The 17859-nt window shown below is 34.7% G+C and overlaps 1 protein-coding gene across 2 annotated transcripts in view; it reads left to right on the top strand.

The window, feature by feature from the left end:
* The first annotated feature begins 541 nt into the window (after nt 1–541).
* Nucleotides 542–17859, top strand: part of LOC117107411 (MAGUK p55 subfamily member 5-like) — a 43403-nt gene continuing 26085 nt past the window's right edge. For both annotated transcript variants that reach the window (XM_033249085.1, XM_033249086.1), the window contains exons 1-4: nt 542–699; nt 9349–9513; nt 10604–10721; nt 13972–14081. In XM_033249085.1, coding sequence (XP_033104976.1) covers nt 9382–9513; nt 10604–10721; nt 13972–14081 — 360 coding nt within the window. In that variant the 5' untranslated portion in view covers nt 542–699; nt 9349–9381. The remainder of the gene's footprint in view (nt 700–9348; nt 9514–10603; nt 10722–13971; nt 14082–17859) is intronic.

Genomic DNA, 17859 nt, shown 5'->3' on the forward strand with positions numbered 1-17859 from the left:
GTATGAATCATGCAGATCTGGAATCAAACCTAGGGGGTGGGGGGTCAACATTTTCCCCAAAAACGAAAAGGGATCGAGGGGACCTCCCCCGGGAAAAATGAAATGACCTTTCACGACTTTTGAGCTAGGTGTCTAATGACTTTGTTCTTCAAAATTGAAGGCTTTCCCCCTCTTGAAAACGGTCAGGTAAAATTTCTCATTCTTATTACAGTAAATAGGCATACGGTACCGTACGTTTTGTATTATTACGGTTGTCCGTTACGTTATTATACCAACTTTTATTTCCTGTACAGAGGATTGTGGGCTCGGGTAACCACATATACTGATCCTCTTGGGAGTTTCACTGAAACACGCAAATAAAAATTAGCAAAATATACGTTCCAACTTCCCAAAAAAAGTCTCTGAACTAATCGTTTATGAAAACACAATATTCTGTTAAAACGCGATGTGTTTTGGTATGTTTGACAGGTGGTGGTGGTGTTGGCTACCAGAGGGAGTAGGCGTGTTAATTGTAAAAGCCATAACAGAAAGCCAATCATCAATCATTTACAGTGGCTATTCAGGATGCGATAGCTTTGGTGGTTTCAGATGAATAAGTTGATAAGGAAAGTCTTTGAGAAGATATATATTTTTTGCACCTAAATTTTAGAAATTTGAAAGGAATATATTTGTGGAATATAACTGCAAAATAAACCATAGGTATGTTTACAGTATATTTGTGACTTTGTTTTTATATGTCAACGCTTGTCATGCGCTAGGCCCATGCCTGGTGATTTTCAACCAAGTGTTCAACCGTCACGTCGATCTCGAGTTAGTGAGTGTGATCAATAATAAAATATATCGCAGGTAATCAGGCTGAATGTAAGGCTAGGATATGTCGCCATGTTTTTGTATAATCTAGGCTCATAATTCTCTTGTCTAGTATTACGGTAAATGATTCAAAAGACAGAGAATTTAACGTCTGTTTTAGCCAGGCCAAGATCCTCATTATTTCATCCAGGCAGTTTGATTTCAAATGAATTTTTGGTTTCAACTTCCTCGACTAGGCTAGGCCTACACTATGAATCATGATTAATGGATGAATGACAAATTGTTAACTCCCAATGAGGTGATGCTGGTATGGTATCACCAGCCAAACGAGCCAGGCTGTCAAAAGACTAACCCTAGCCTAGGCCTAGGTATTCTGACCTTTTTTTTTATTGTTTCATATTTATTGGGCTAAACTTAAGGTTCAATCAGATAAAAATTTGTAATTCTGATATAAAAGACATTGCTACAATTTTTTATGTTATTTGTTTCATTTCATTATAAATTAAGAGATGCTTTTTTCACTGGATATTCTTCCGAATTTACTTTAGGTTCTTGATATCTGAGCCTTATTTTTAACAAAGCGCAACACGTTTTACTACAACGGTCAAAAATCAAACAACATCAAAACATCTTAGATATAATGTATCATAAATCATACAATTAATAACTTGCCCTTATTTGGATTGTATTGTTTCACTCTAATAAATAAAGTATACACAAAGATTTCAGGCTTATTTTTAGATATGGAGTATGCTACAGTGCGATTGCTATAGTTTTGATAGTACTGTCACTTGATAACATTAATCTTAAGTGATTCTTGTACAGTACTGTAGAAACTTAATTATCATAAAGTACTGTACATTTTTTACGTGAAATTGACCATAAAGTTTGCAAATAAATTTACTATTGAAGGGCAGCATTTGTTTCTATGAAGTTCGACCTTACTGTACTTTGTAGTTTTATGGTATACAGTACCTTTACAGTAACAAGCATTGCAGTACTACCACTACACAATGCTTGATTTCTAAATTTTATTTGAAAATCAAATGGATGATTCATACAATAATCATAAATAATATTAGAATATTTTAACAGTCTAAAGCCTCAATTGCACTGGATTTATTTCAGTAAAAGTAACCGTCTTGTCGGTAAGTTTGACTGAAAAAATCCAGTGCGGATAGTCCTGCTCGGTTAACTTGACTGTCGCCGCCGGTTAGTTTTCGGGAGTGAAATTTACTCAGGAATTCCTACCGAACTACTTTGACCAGCCTGGAAAATCCAATGCGAACAGCCACAGGTCGGTAAATTGACTGAATCCCTAGCCTCATTGTTCATTGGGTGACCTTTATCACTCTGTGAAGCACTGGCGCATGCGTATAATTAGTTGAACTGCTTCTTCTATCTTCTGTTTTCTCATTGTTCGTGTTGTTTTGGTTTATTGATGTGTACATTTCGATTTTCGCGCAAATTTTATACTACTGTGCTGTATTGATCGTACGTATATATCATACTATTCGACTAGTTGATCACAAACCATTTAAAAAAAAAAAATTTTTCTAACGTGTTACTTTCCCTTAAATAGTAGTATGGCATGGAATGACATTTTTCTTGATTTTTTAGGCCTTTTCCAACGATTTCGGTAAGAACTAGCTAGAAAGTAAGTGCAAATCAGCACGCGAAACAGATCAAGGGATCAGAAGGCTGTGGGTCATGTCAGTACGGGTCATGTTACGGGTCAAAATGTATCATCCTCAATAGTTAATTTTACACTAATCGGGAAAACTAACCGAGTTGAAAAGTCCGAGTGCGATTGACGGTAACATTTACCCTAGAAATGTTTACCGTGATGACGGTTACATATTCTCAAAATTTAATCCAGTGCGATTGAGGCTTAAGAAGAGAAGAAATTCCTGAAGCATAATGCTTGATAGAACACCCCATACTAATTGAAACATATCAACAATATAATCGGTACAGCTTGGTTTCCTTAATAATCGCTAGTACACTGTCACTCCAGTTCTTTCAGTGCAACTGTTGGACTGCATAGCAGTCCCCGATGCAATCAGGAAGGATCCCTGATTCGACTGATCGACCAATCAGCATCAGCGAAAGCTGTTAGCGATAGCATGTAGCAATTACAGTACCATATATGGTGGAATCAAGCTATTAAAGTTTACATTGAATAACTGGTATATCAGGGCAGATTTAGAGGGGGAGCTTGGAAAGTTAAAAAAAAAGAGAAAAAAGAAAAAGAGAAAATTTATTTATCGCCCAAAACACCTCAGATGTTATTTTCGGTCATCTACAAACCAAAAATCTGAACCTCCTAGGGAAGTGTTTTCTTGATCAGCTCCAGTTTCAGGTCGCCCCATTCAGACATCTCTGGATCTGCCCCTGTGAACATCAACAAAGGGTTATACACAGGGGTCTTGTTTATCGATCTCCGCAAAATGCTTTTGATCTTGTCGATCATCAAATTCTTGCAATAAACTCTCTAGCTTTGGCATCTCCCACTCATTTCTCAATTAATTAAACCCTATCTTTCAAACCGCTCTCAGTGTCAAAATCGAATAATTTATTTCCACATTCTAATAAAGTTTCAATGGGGATCCCACAAGACTTAGTCATTGGACCACTCCTCTTTACCTATTCATAAATGATCTCCCACTTCCTATTAAACATTCTACAAATTGACATCCCCATCTTACAAACTTCAATTTAGCAATACCCCATAGTGCATTCACCAATAAAATTTATTTTTATAATTTTTTCGTCCATCTGGATGCTTTTGGCAAAACTATTTGGTAAATACTGACAAAAATGTTGGTTCTGTAAGACTACAGTATTTCAAAAGCAAAGTCTTTGAGTCTGATTACTTTAATAAATGATGGTTGAAAATAAATTTGTAATTGTTTACTGTACATGGTAAAATCCTATTGCATGTTTGCTTTCAGTACTGTACAATGTTGTGGCTCAGTAAATTTAACCAATCAAATCACTGATCTTCAGACTTTCTGAGCTGTTGCTAACTACTGTACTAGCTACGGTACTGTACAAAGCAAGGCCATTTTATTTGAGCTCTCTTGACATTAGCATCATACAGACTTACTCTGTCCACAAGTTTATTTGTGATTTGTCTACAATATTACAGTACTATAAGCATGATGATGTACAGGTATTTTATTTATTTTTTTATTCACCATATTTTGAGTGGGTAGTTAAAGAAATGGGCCATTGCCAGTGGATTTGTCGAGGAGTCGCGGTAAAATCTGTCAAGGAAAAAATAATTAGAATCATTGTCTAAGACAGACACCTGTCATGAGAGTGCCATATTTGGAAATCTCAAAAGCCATGTTCGCACGATCACTCCTATCCGATGCAAGTTAATAAGAAAACCAGTCAAGGTCGCATCAAATTTTATCGTGTGTCTACACGAGAGTTATAGCAGACAGTTTTAGCGCTTATACACTGATATAAAAAAGTTTAAGATTAAAATTATTTCTATTGATCTCATGATGATGTTTCAATAAAATCGAAGACGACAAAACAGAACTTACATTAGGCGAGGGCCTGCCTGGGCTAGGCCTGCTTTGAATTGGGTAGGCAGTAGGCCATCCCTGCTATCGACAAATAAAAGGCAAAATATGTTTAACATCTAATTTTTCATCTTCACTTGGTAGAGCATTTCAGAGTTTTTTTTTTCTCGCCTACCCTAAGCCTACAGTACCTATTAACATTTAGGAGATTTTCGGCTGCATTTATAACCCAAGCCTTTAAATGTAGTATGTGAGTACGAACGTTGTTTGTGGTTCTTCTTGCTAGAATGTGTGAATTGCAGTGGCTAAAGATAAGGCTACAGTACCGTATTAGCTGTAATTTCAAAATCATGTACGTACAGTATCTCGTTCAGCCGTATCTTTAGACACAGGGAACGAACTACCACGGTATTTTGCAGATTTTCCCCAAAAAAGACATGAAAATTTATATAAAGTTTACAACGAATGGTAATAATATAAATTTGTTCTGTAGGCCTAATGTTTTATTTGGATTACTTTTGACAATTATGAAGTTAAAGACAACTCAAAAAGGTAATTTTAAAGATGCTTTGTTTGATATTATGAACCAACTACTGTAGGCCTAGTACAGTAGAATTGCCTCAAAAACGAGACCGTGGTCAAGCTACATGTTATTGCAATCAACATGTGGCAAATCAATTAACAGAAAGTCCTTATCCGAGAAGACTTGACTTAGAACCATACAGTAGGCGAGCGTGCTCTTCGAATTGGGGCTGATATGGCTGTTGGTTGCAGGCCCTGCCTTAAACCACTCGGCCATTTGAATCGCCTCAATGTGACAGAGTATTGATGGATGACCCCTGAGAGTTTTACGTTTTGTACTGTATATTGCCTGTCTTTCGCTGCACTATTTTAAATTGGATATTGATATAATAATATTATAAAATCTAAAAATGTAGAAAAAAGTTGCAAATCCGTGAGATGAATATGTACGCCTTATAAAATGAAAGTATTATTAAGACTGTACTGTACAGTACTGTAGATGTGAAATCGGATGTAAAAAGGGAAGTCGACTGACACTAGTGTGCTTACAATACCTAAACTAAAACAATTTATGTTTTTGGTACGTACTTTCTGTGGTATATTTTTGTACAGTACAGGTACAGTAATATAAGCTCTGGCATTTTTTTTAATATTGTAAGAACATTGTAAGGACCTCTTTGTGCTTGACAACCATTGAATGAGTGTAGATTTACGATAGATGGTCATTGCATTTCAAATAATATGATTTCTACGCCATTTAATTACTTGAGAGTACCAACATTCCTTTGTTTTCATTAGTAGCGAGCATATCTCGGAGCAGGCGTTTTTGAGTGTTAGGGTTGTGTTATTGAAAACAGCGGTAGAAAGTTACGACAATAGAAACATGAACTATGGCATTGTTCCTCTGATTTCTTGCAGAACAATTATAGTATATCAGCCCATGCTCACAAGGCCCTTTGTAGGATTGTTTTGTTGTTAAGTCTTGCATTCTTAGCAAAATACATGATACTCTAGACAGACCAGAGAATATATTTGTTTGGAAACCCAAATTCGGGGAAAGATTTTTGTTTTTTACAGTAGCATAGGAGTATAATTAATTCATAAAATCTTGTATATTACAGTATTTTATGTAAATTGTTTGTGTACAGTAGATGGAGCATCCTTTACAAAGCCACCTTACTGTGTTATTGTATGGTCTCTATTAGTGTGATTAAAGTTAGCCTATATTTTCAATGAATACAGTTTAAAGCCAATTCGGTAATTGGGAAAGAATACCTGTATCGGATGATGTCATCTAAGGAATTATTGTTGATTAGTCACCAATTAGATGACTCCTAATACGTCTACCAAACTCTTGTTTACGTTTTGTAAACAAACATCATGTTAAGTGTGCCTTGTGGTGATGATAGCAGATGATGAAGTGCAGAGTTTGCAAAACCTTAAAGTTCACACTTGTACCATGATTGATGGAGAATCATGTCAGGGATGTCACCACGCTGGTCGGCGGTGGACGCCCGTCCAGCACTCAACATTTTCGACCAGGATTTACAGGCTCCCGACCACCACTATTATTTCAACAGTTTACAAATTGTAACAAAATAATTAGTTTACCTAAACACAATAGACAAGCTAAATTGATAGATAAAGACAAGAAGAATACAATAAATGTTTCCGTGGTTACGTTAATTGTAACAAAATACTGCACTGCCCTGCTATTCATCGCTAACTTAACAGCCTAGGCCCAGTTGCGTCATAGCGAGCATCGTGGGCCGGCATGACACGGTTGCTCTGTACACATTCAAAGGTTAAAGTTGAAATCGTGACCATTCAAGTGTTTTATTATGAGAGCATGGTCCGGGGCAGGAAGATTATTAAAAATTTACGAAACCTGATTTATGATTTATTTTTTTACTTTGTTTTCATTTTGTATTTTAAGTTTTTCACTTTTAATTATAATTGATATATAATGTGTGTAAATGGACAAAAAATAAATAAATGAGTGCACATGAATCAGTGACATACACATTCATCGTGGTAATCGTCAAACATGTGAAATTACGGCAAACAACGCGGCTGGGTACAGTCGGATCGACGCTTTGTCGCCAGAATTTGTTCATTATTATTTTTTAATCTAAAACAAAGCATGTCAACTATTGAATTTAATTAGGCCTACAGTAAGTCTCTTCTTTATCTGTTTTGTTGCATTCCTCAAATTCTGGCCTACTCTACTTGTAGGCCTACCTGGGCCTGGCCTAGGCCTACCTGGGCCTAGCCTAAAAAAATCGCGTCAGCTAGCCTTGGGGCTAGGCCTGCTCGACTTATTTAGGCCTTTTGGTTTTTAAGAGCTTTCAAGAATACGGCAACCCCTCCTGTCATGTTCAAATGTACCCTATTGCTGACTTATAGTATACAAGTATTATATTACATTGTCTGCTACTTTCAGTAATCAGACAATCAGCAAGTGGCTGTGAATGAGAATACAGGATACAAGTCAACTTTATTGTCAAAAAATAAATTCTGAGATATTTTTTGTACATAACATAGAATTGTTTATAAATGTGATAAATATCAATTAAAAATAAGAATAAGACCTTCCCTCCCTATCCCCTTCTCCATCCTCCACATGGCCCACAAAATATAACACTGATGCTACTGCACAGTACTGTAGGACTGCATTTCGTATGTTGTTTTAATAAGCGAACACTTATGTTGACTTAAGCTGTCAGCTCCTCATATTATGTTTTCATTTGTTATTCAGTATTGATCACGAAATTAACAAAAGATAGCAAGTTAGGTTGGCATATTAACAATGGTATATCAACAGTGGTTTAGTTATTATAATTGATATGGACAGTGCAGTGACTAAGAATATATGAATCTCAATGTACAGTACATTGCTTGCTTCATGATTTTACATTCATCTGTCACATTTAAGATTTTAATTATTGAATTTTAATCATTATTTATAGAATTATTTGATATATATAGTCTAATCTTATTTATCTGCAGTGGTGAATTACTTTCCTTATGGAAGTGGCACTTTTAAGTATACAGTACCATTGACATTACAATGGCATGCCAGAGTATGGTACGCAATCCATTCATACAGAGAGGCATATTATGGCAATATTACCACAATATTTGTTTAGTATAAAATTGTGCATGTTGATAAGAATACCGGCATTGTTATCGCAATATTTCCAGCCCGCCTGTCTGAAAGTGGCTTAAGTGGGTCCCCTACAATATACTTACAGTAGCACCTCTGCTGGAAGGCTCACCCACTTAAAATATGATTGAAATAAATAAATAAAATTCTTATCATGTACTGTAATTTTACCAATATTAGGAATATCATGCATGACATTATGGTACTGTATGTTATGTATTTTTCTATAATATTTGTAAAAACTCATTTCATTTGAATCAAACACCGAGTAACTCACCAATTATAGGATGGACTAATGCTTTATAAACCAAGGCTTTTTATGAGGCTTACATGTAGGGAGTGGAGTTGCTTTTGGTCTATGTAGTGTATTATAAATACTTTTGTCATACAGTAGGTAAACTATCTCAGTGGTGCTATAGTAATTTGCTGGCAATAATTGCACCAGAAACCCGCTGCAGCTGCATGTGCAGTAGTATCTTCCTGGTGCTGAATTTGGTAGTAAGTACTGTATACACTGGGAAACAATTCCCCATTCTTAATTTCTAGAGCCAACGTACTGTAGCAGTCACTAGTGAGATTGCTAGCATACTATAGTACAGTAAGCCGAACTGCTTGCAAGTTTAGGCAGTAACATTCATACACGTAGTCTTACACTACTGTAGCATAACTTCCTGTGAGTCTGCAACATCACCAGAATCATGTAATGTACAGTATAAAACCACAAGAGATTTATGCCCATATAGTACATTATTATTCCTTGGGGAATTTTAGTATTGCTCTCTGAAACCACTTGAGATTTCAATACCAGGCTAAACAACTGATGTGATATTCTAAAGAGGAGCAGTTAATATTGATTTAGTGGTCTCATTGACCTTGCTACCATAAATATTTCATTTGTTTATGTCTGAATTTTGGAAATCCAGCTATAATCTACCAGATAAAAAGACAACTGTTACATGGTGAACTTCTATAAAATGGGTCAGACTGGGTTTTTTTAAACATTTTTTTGACATAGTGACATACACTAAGTGTACTAATAATAATAGCCAAAATCTGTGTGACAGATGTGAAATACAGTATTGGGATGTTTTTGAAGTACTATACTATATGTGAATATTCACTGCAGAGTACTGAGGATGGGAAATGGACAATCAATGCTTGCTTGTTGCATGCTTGCTTGTGTAGTCCTAAAGATATCATTACAAATATTGTATAGCACATAATGCTTCTACTAGAGTACAGTAGGCTCTGGGCTGGCCCAGAAATGAAATTAAAAATTGGTTGAATATTGCATTTTAAATATTTTGTTTTCAGGATTTCTTTATGATGTGTTGAGATCCTTGCAAGATGGCAGCAGTGAGTGGTAATTTGTACACAGAATATCCTGGTAGGATGGGACCGAAGGGAATTGCAAATGGACAGGTACAGTTCCCAGCAACTAGAGACCTCCATCAGCACAATGGTCTAAATGACAGCCAGGTAATAAATGACAATTTATTACGTTAAGTTTTTTTAAGATACTATTTCTGTGATGACGTAAGTCCATGTGCTGCTACTGTTACGACGACGAATCCAACTTTGTTTCCTGTGAGTGATAAATGATGAGATGCCGCCTGCTTATTGTCGGCAGTCTGAACAGATTGTCATTAAAAACGAGCGTTGTGTCATTGCGTTCGCAGACCGACGATCATCGGGCGCAGTGAGTGCCCGACTTTAGTACCAGCTTAAAGCCCTCTTTACACAGAGCGCGATAGCAGCAGAAAAAATAGAGCATACAGTACAGTATTATGTTCTTCACCAAAATGATCCACACCAAACGTAATATGACTACTGTACGTTACAGAATCATATGTCGCTCAGCATAGATTAAATAATTTTCAAAAAAATATTCTGTAGATTGCGGAACAAACCACAAATATTTTTTGCATCACAACTGTTGTTGCACGCTGTGTAAATGGATTGCACTGCATATTTTCACTGTTTTTGTGCCGCTTATAAAATACTACAGATTACTATATTATGCACTACTACCATATTTCCTTCAAGTCATTAGCCAGGTGGTTCTTTCCATATTAACATTATTGTTTTGGCTGTAAGTTCCTCAGCTCTCCCTTTTCTCCATCCCACAATACTCTTAAAATAATAAATCATTTAGGCTTGTAAAAGTGTTTTAGCAACCTATTTTGCTATCATGAATTAACAACGAATCTGCCATTAGACCATTATCGCATTGTATGGTTACAGGTGCTAGCAATGGTTAGATTGCTTCAATCTACATGGTATCTACATGGTAGGCATTCGACCAGCTGATATTATTTAACATATTGTTTTTGCTGTACCATAAATGCTTGGATAAGCGTTGCAGCGTTTATAAAATTTTTGGAGGCCTTAGTGCTTTCGTGAGTGGCGCCTACAGTATTTTCTCTCCATGCAGTGGGTGCATGGTAAAATAGTGGTCATTTTTTCCAGGGTATATTATGTAAATGTCTGAATTACAGTATATATAACTTATGAATATTCATTAAGGTATGATAGTTGCTATGAATATCCATATATGATTTGTTTTTAGGAAGAAGAAGAATTGGATATACCAATTGTTATGTATAAGGGTGAAGATCGCTTTGGATTTTCTATAATGGGAGGTGTAGATGAAGGCTTCATTCCCAGGGTAGATGCAGTTTCAGAAGGTAAGTTTTTTATTTGTATTTTTATTGTGTAAAATAAGTTAAATACTTCAATTTTTCTAGAGACTTGAATTGGAATTAGGAAAGGTTGAGAGAACTGCTAAACTTTTAAAACAATTAACAGAAAATCTGATGTTGATGTGATAGACTGTAGAGTAGTCTTTTTTATTACTACCTACCATCAATGTAATCAACCAGAACAGGTTTTTTTCTTAAAAATCACTTGCTCAGCTACTGTATGTCTCAGTTTTGTGTATGATATAAAGATGTTCTATGTGTATCAGTATTTTAACCTGTCATCTGAAAAGGTCATTATTATCATTATTATCATTATAATCATGATCACTGACACTAGATATTGATGATGATCCTCATCAACTGTCATTATCATTGTCGTTGTCGTCGTTGCTCCATTGTTATTTGATGATAATGAGTATGCATACTTACCTTTCTCACTATTAAAATTCAAATTCAAAATGTTCCTTTATGTGCAATCAAAGTAACCATCAATTGAATTATACAAAAATGTAAGGCAATAGCAGAAATTAGATTGATAAGTCAATAAAAATGCAAAAAATTCCAAAGGATCCTTATTCATTTAAATTTACTTACATATTAAATTTTAAAAATACAGTTAAATAGATAGGATTTTAAATTTTTGATTTTACAAAAATAAACAGGTACTTACATACAAGTACAGGGTATATAAAACTTCACATTTAAAAAACATTAAGCTTCTATAATTGTTATTGTCACATTATTACCCAGGTCACTATTCCTTGCTAAGTAAAATGTTTATTATAAATACAGATTTATTATAATGTATAAGAGATAGAAATTGGTTTTGCTCAATGATGCAACAACAATAAAAATACAAAAGAAAATGAAATAAGTAAAACAAAATCAGGGTAAGATTATTTATGATTGTTTTGGTTTTATTTCTTCTTTACCCTGTACAACCTTATCAGTTCAAATCAGTTATCTTCCAGTGCTCAACAAATGTAAAGGAGGCCCTCTCTTGATATTCTACTTAACGACAAGTGAATTCATATTTTTGACAGCAAACAATGAATTAAAGAACATAACAGTGTGACTCATTGAACATTTTATGTAGTTATTCATGGCCTTCCAAAAATGCTCAAAATTCTGATAAATGAAACCACTGTTTTTTACTTAATAACCAGACTGCTTACAGTAATCTATTAAAAAAAAAATTAATATTTTTTTCCTTGTTGCTGTTTTTTTTGCTGAATTTTTAGCCTGATAATGTGTTTTGTACTGTTTATATGACATTTTAATGATACAGTATACTGTACTGTATGTTTGATAACTACTGTATGGGAGTGGTTCTCTGACATAATGTGAGTCACTACTGTATGCCCTCCCATCCAGCTGTGTATTTGATTGGCAATAAACAATACGATAATGCTGCATACAATGGAACTTGTGAAAACTTATTTCGCAACTTGTAACATGCGAGAACACAAGATGAGTGCATTCATTTGATGAAAGCTATAAAGTGGCTGCTGTCACTTTTGCAATGTGTCTGTTGTGTGTGGGTGATAATACGTTAATAGGCCTACTGTAGCCTAGTTAAAAAAAACACTTGAATTAGGACTCTGTAAAGTGCATTTTGAAGGTTATACATTGCAAATCATGAGGTTGCAAATAAAACATACAAAAAACGCTTTTTTTATCTGAAATAATATTACTTAAACAAATTGCTCTGCTTGTTTGTGTAACATCCACTACTTGTGTCGTGCAAATCGAGGAAAAAAAAAACTCCGAGTTCACAACTTGCATTTACGAGTTCACCAACGAGATGAATGTGTTTCACAAGTTGTGAACTGGGAAACACCGACTTCACAAGTTCTAATGAACGTAGCATAAGAACCCCTTTTTACCTATAATTGTGTGGTCTTTTGAAGAGTGTTCGATTTTAATAATTTAAACAGGAAAATGATCATTGCAGGAAGGCCTGTCGATTTTATAATTATAAAAAAAAACATTAACAGTCATTCAATATTTTCGCATTGGGAGCTATTTTTACAGCTGCTGTAACAAGAACAACAATACATCTAACTCTAAAACTAAGATCTAGGCCTACCGGTACTTTTTAACCATGTAAAATTATATTAGTGTGGAACTTATTATATTTAGTACACTCTATTTTAAAGCAAATTGACCTTGCTTTATGATTACAGTATGTGAAATAACAAACATGAAATAGCTTATAGTTGGATCCTATTGACACCAACAGTTACTCCAATAAAGCAATAAAGTAGATGAGTCCTCCAGTGGTTACTTTGAGATTTTGATAAAAGCAAACAGTTATTGCCATGATTACAATTACATTACAATTACAAATTAGATTTTTGAGCCCAATTACAAATTACACTCAATTACATTTAAAAATGTAATGATTACAATTACAAATTACGATTATCCCATGCCTAAAATTAATATACAAGGCAAAAATGTATGATTAATCATTTTGAAATGCTAACAAAACATTGTAGAATTAATATAACATGATATTGTGATAATAATTGGCATCTATTTTAGGACTTCCTTTATTAAACTCAATGTTGTTATCTAAGAGTAGGCTGTGTAAGCATTGATGACTCCCAGCATTGAAAATTGTCAACTCCTTACTTTCTAGATAATTTGTAGTCTATTGTTAGTTTGGAACTTTTCAGAAAGCATCACCTGCATTTTATACACTTGAAATAGAATCCTTAACTTATAATTGAACTAGTATTAGCTCGAACTGGCCTTAACTGGTAGAGTACCTTGTGCGAGTCATGTTTCAAGTGTGACAACATGCCTCCCCCCCTTTCTGGGCTTTGGCACCTAAAGTAACTAGATTACAGGTCAAGTTAACATAATAAACTTTCAAACCTTTAGCTGTGATGTGAGACTACTACTTCACACTTGACATGAGATGTAGTCTCTCAATGCCATTTTGTTCACACATAACATTTAATATTTGCATCATCACACTTAGATCATCACAGTGTTGTTTTTAGAATTTTGTGGTACTTGATCTAAAGTGGGTGAGTGGGAAGAGAATGCAAGGAGCAAGTCAAGTGATTTGTAATTTGTTTTCTACTCTTCTGCAAATTAAAATCAAGTCAACCCTTTTTAAAATCCTTGATACTGTGATCTTTTTATCCTAGGATTTTTTTTAGAATATAGTACTTGCAGTTTGTTTTTTGAAATAGATGATAAATATTTTATAACTTATTTACAGGTTCTCCTGCAGAAAGATCTGGTTTGGAACTTGGTGACGAGATCATCACTGTGAACGGGGAATCTTTGGAACATGCAGCACATCATCAAGTAATCGATTTTATACATCAGGTAAAAAAAAACAATTAAAATATTCATATTCCATGTAATTAATTATTTAGACCAAGTCTTAATTGTGGTTGAACGTTGCCAGTCGTTATACTTTAATTATGAGCACAAGACTCAAAAGAGGAGTTGTATAATAATGCAATCATTCGAATGCTTAAGTGTACAGTACAATATCCATGACAACACACAATGATGTAAGGATTCAATATTAAATAACATGTATTCTACAGTCATAATACACTTCATAATAATTTAAAACAGAATGAATGACCATTTACTGTTGCCACAGTACTGTATATTGTGGAGTTCAAATACATGCTCCATTAATATTTATGTGGATTCAAAACTGCTCTGGTATTTTATTGCTCACTGTGCTTTATTGTATTGTATCACAACAAAACAGGTAGAAGCAAAAAAAAACAATAGTACATGCATGTACTGTATAGTACATGCATAGTGTAGTATATAATTTGTATCTATTCTATTGTCCTACTCTAGTTCCTTGTGCATGCAATGCTGTGTAGTGTTTTAAATTTAATGTAACTGTATATTTCCTGTTCTGGATGTATTTAATTTGCGAAATAAAAGTTATTGTATGCCAACCATGGGTGTTCTGGATATCAAAAAGCCCATCCTGGTCACTGTATACTGTAAGCCCCCCGAAGGGCTCACTCCTAAATATTTCTATACGGGGAGGTGCCGCATTTACGGGGTATATTTTTGAGGACTTGGTAGCACAAGTGTGGGAATTATGGGGGGAGTTGCAGCATTTATGGGCTATATTTCCAAGGATTTAGTAGCACAGGTGCGGGAAATAACCAGAGTAAAATTGGCTAGCCCATCCTGTGTCAAAGTGCCACGATTTTGTGCACGATTTTAGCGGGAATTTCAAGCTGGGTGCTAAGCCGGTAAGCCCCTTGCTAAGCCTACCTTCGGTATTACAGCCACGAGATCGCAACCGGATGGAACACTTTTTGCCATCAGTACCAGTAAATATTGCACCCTCTCTAGTGCTATTGTGTGGCCTTTTTCCTGTCGTCTTTTAGAGCACAGTGTGATTTTGGTGAATGGTAGTTAAAGTCCATAATATTTTCAGTAAAATAGGTAGCACAAGTGTCTCATGTCTTGAAGTGGCTGTGGCACCCCCTATTTTGTTGGTATGCAAGTGAGCTCCCCGGGAAAAGCCCACCCTTAACTTCTGAATTTTCATAAAATACTCTATCTTGGATATATGTCCACCCACTAACTTCAGAATTTTGAAATGGAAAAAATTGCCCTAGTAGAAGTAGTATAGCCTAATATCCTAGCTAGACTTGTTCACTAGTATTATTAATAATTAAATATATTCAACAGTATTCATCTCATCATTCATGCATCATATTTTAAATTAGATTATGAAGATGAAGTTTCCAATCAATAAATTATGTAAATTTTCCTTTGTTCAGTGCTTGTTTTCTCTTTGTTATTTTTTCAAAATAATACAAAGATGGAGGGGAAAAAAGTCTGAAAGTGTCGTTTCCGGCCCTCTAGAGATGCCATAATCAAACATTTTCTTTCTTCAGCCCTAACCATGGTGGGGCTAAAGTCCCTCTCTGGGCACCCTCTATTTCAAATTCCTGGATCCGCCACTGCTACCATATTTTTAAATTTTACCAATTCTAACAACATTTGACAGATTTGATCCTGATGATGACATAATTAATGTCGAAATATTGAATCCCAACACGATGGCGTGTATTTCAATACTTGGAGTATGTATTATACTTTCTTATCTGAGATTAATCAGTGGACCTTTCGGTTTTTGACAGATTTGATCTTCAAATTTGTTTTTATTCATTTCACACTCACAAAAACAATGTACAGTACAGTATGCATAAATTAAAATTATCAATCTTGTATAATTTGGGCGATTTGACCTTACCGCCTACAGAAGAGTAGTGTACTATAGACTAACCTTGTGGTTATGCCAGCATAGAGGAAGGCATTGCCTCTCGCACACAGACTATTCTACTATCTGTTCAATGAACATCCCAAAAGCTAGTTGTCACTGAATTGAGTTCGGAATGCAGTGTTAATAGTAGGCCAAGATCTAGGTCTAGCGAGTCATCTTCTAATTATGTTAATAACGTAAACATTTTCCATCACCTGTATTTACTGGAAAAGTGCCTTCGGCAATACTCGAATGCACAAGAATAACTTTGGATATCAGAAGAAAATCAAACATTGACAAGGCCTGTTTTTATATCCAGTTATTATAGAGGTCACCTGCAATATTTTGGAAATTGCTTTCACACAACAGAAACTGTTTACAACTTGTTAGTAGAGTGTTAACCCTATTTGGAAAAACTGTCCATGTGCAAAGGAAAGTAGATTGGTTTGACCTGAGAGCTTAATGCTAATTGATAGGCAGAAGATTAATTAATCTAGACCAAACTGTGGTAATTCTGAATTTGTGTGGTCAATTAATGAGTAGATATTTGGGACACCCAAGTGTACTGATTGAGTAGATAATTAATTAATATGTGATGAGTTGTAATTAACAGTTAATTAAACAAAGTCAATGATAAAGAAAATGATTTATCAGTGTAGTGGCATTTCAACTGATGATAAATGTTAGTGACCCATACACAGAGTAAATGGAAGATTATGGCTATTTGTTGTACCATTGACTGACCAACAAGCATATAGTAGTAATGAGAGGTAAATAGACCAAATAGATTAAACAGGTAAGCTGATTGAAAACTTGATAATCCAGGTCAGGCAGAAAGTAATGTACAGATATGCGAGTGTACAGGTAAAAAATAGAATATTACCAAGTATCTGGATAAAGTACTGCAAGTAGTTGGAAAGGTACCAGAACAGGTAGATATTATAAAATGCAGATAGGCTAGACAGGCTTTTTAATTGACATGTTTGATATGTACTGTAGGTACAGTATGGTACAGGCAGGTAAATTAGACCACATAGACCAAAGAAAAGGGTTGGTCAGTTTGATCGGTTGCTCAGTCTGGCTCAATACTAGTATGTGTATGGACAGCAAAACATGTGTTAGCTCATACAATACGATATAGTACTTTGCACTTCCCCAATACCAATCCCCTCCCCCCTCCCCCGGGCTGGTTACGATGTTCGTTTTTCCGGAACATTCCTATTGAAATCTTTCCCCAAAAAACTGTTGTAGGCCAGCTAGGACCTAGATGCTGAAATAGATAGCAAATAAATTATATAAGTGATCAGCCTGCTACAGATACAGTACTATATAATACATACTACTACATATATAGAAATTTTGTATGTTTTCCAGATCACTGATTATTTATATGTAGGTTTTCAATTGTAAATGTTAATTACAAGATATTGTATTGTGTGATTATAATGTATACAATGGAATCAGATTATTCATAATGTAACCTTCATACATTACCTCAGTATACTTGTTGAATTAATGTAGTATGTATACTATACAGTATGGCAACCACTAAGGCCAAATAAAATTTATTATTAGTTTCACGTCTGGAATTTGAAATTTTTTTTTGATGAGGTGCCTTATTATTTGCTATTTGCTATTTTTTCGATGAAAGAAAATGGCGGTATGTAAAACACAGCAATCAATATTTGAAGCAAAAACAACCACTCTACATTGTATTGTAACACTTTTATTTTCATAAATTATTGTTTTTAAATGATTTAAACCAAAAATATTTCATAAAATACAGTTATTGATTAAAACAATAATATTAATCAAGGTGTGATATTAAGAGTGAATTTTTTAAGGTGTTTT

This window comes from Anneissia japonica, unplaced genomic scaffold (assembly GCF_011630105.1).
Source record: "Anneissia japonica isolate Jap-2015-1 unplaced genomic scaffold, ASM1163010v1 scaffold9668_len1562885_cov226, whole genome shotgun sequence".
Taxonomy (NCBI): Eukaryota; Metazoa; Echinodermata; class Crinoidea; order Comatulida; family Comatulidae; genus Anneissia; species Anneissia japonica.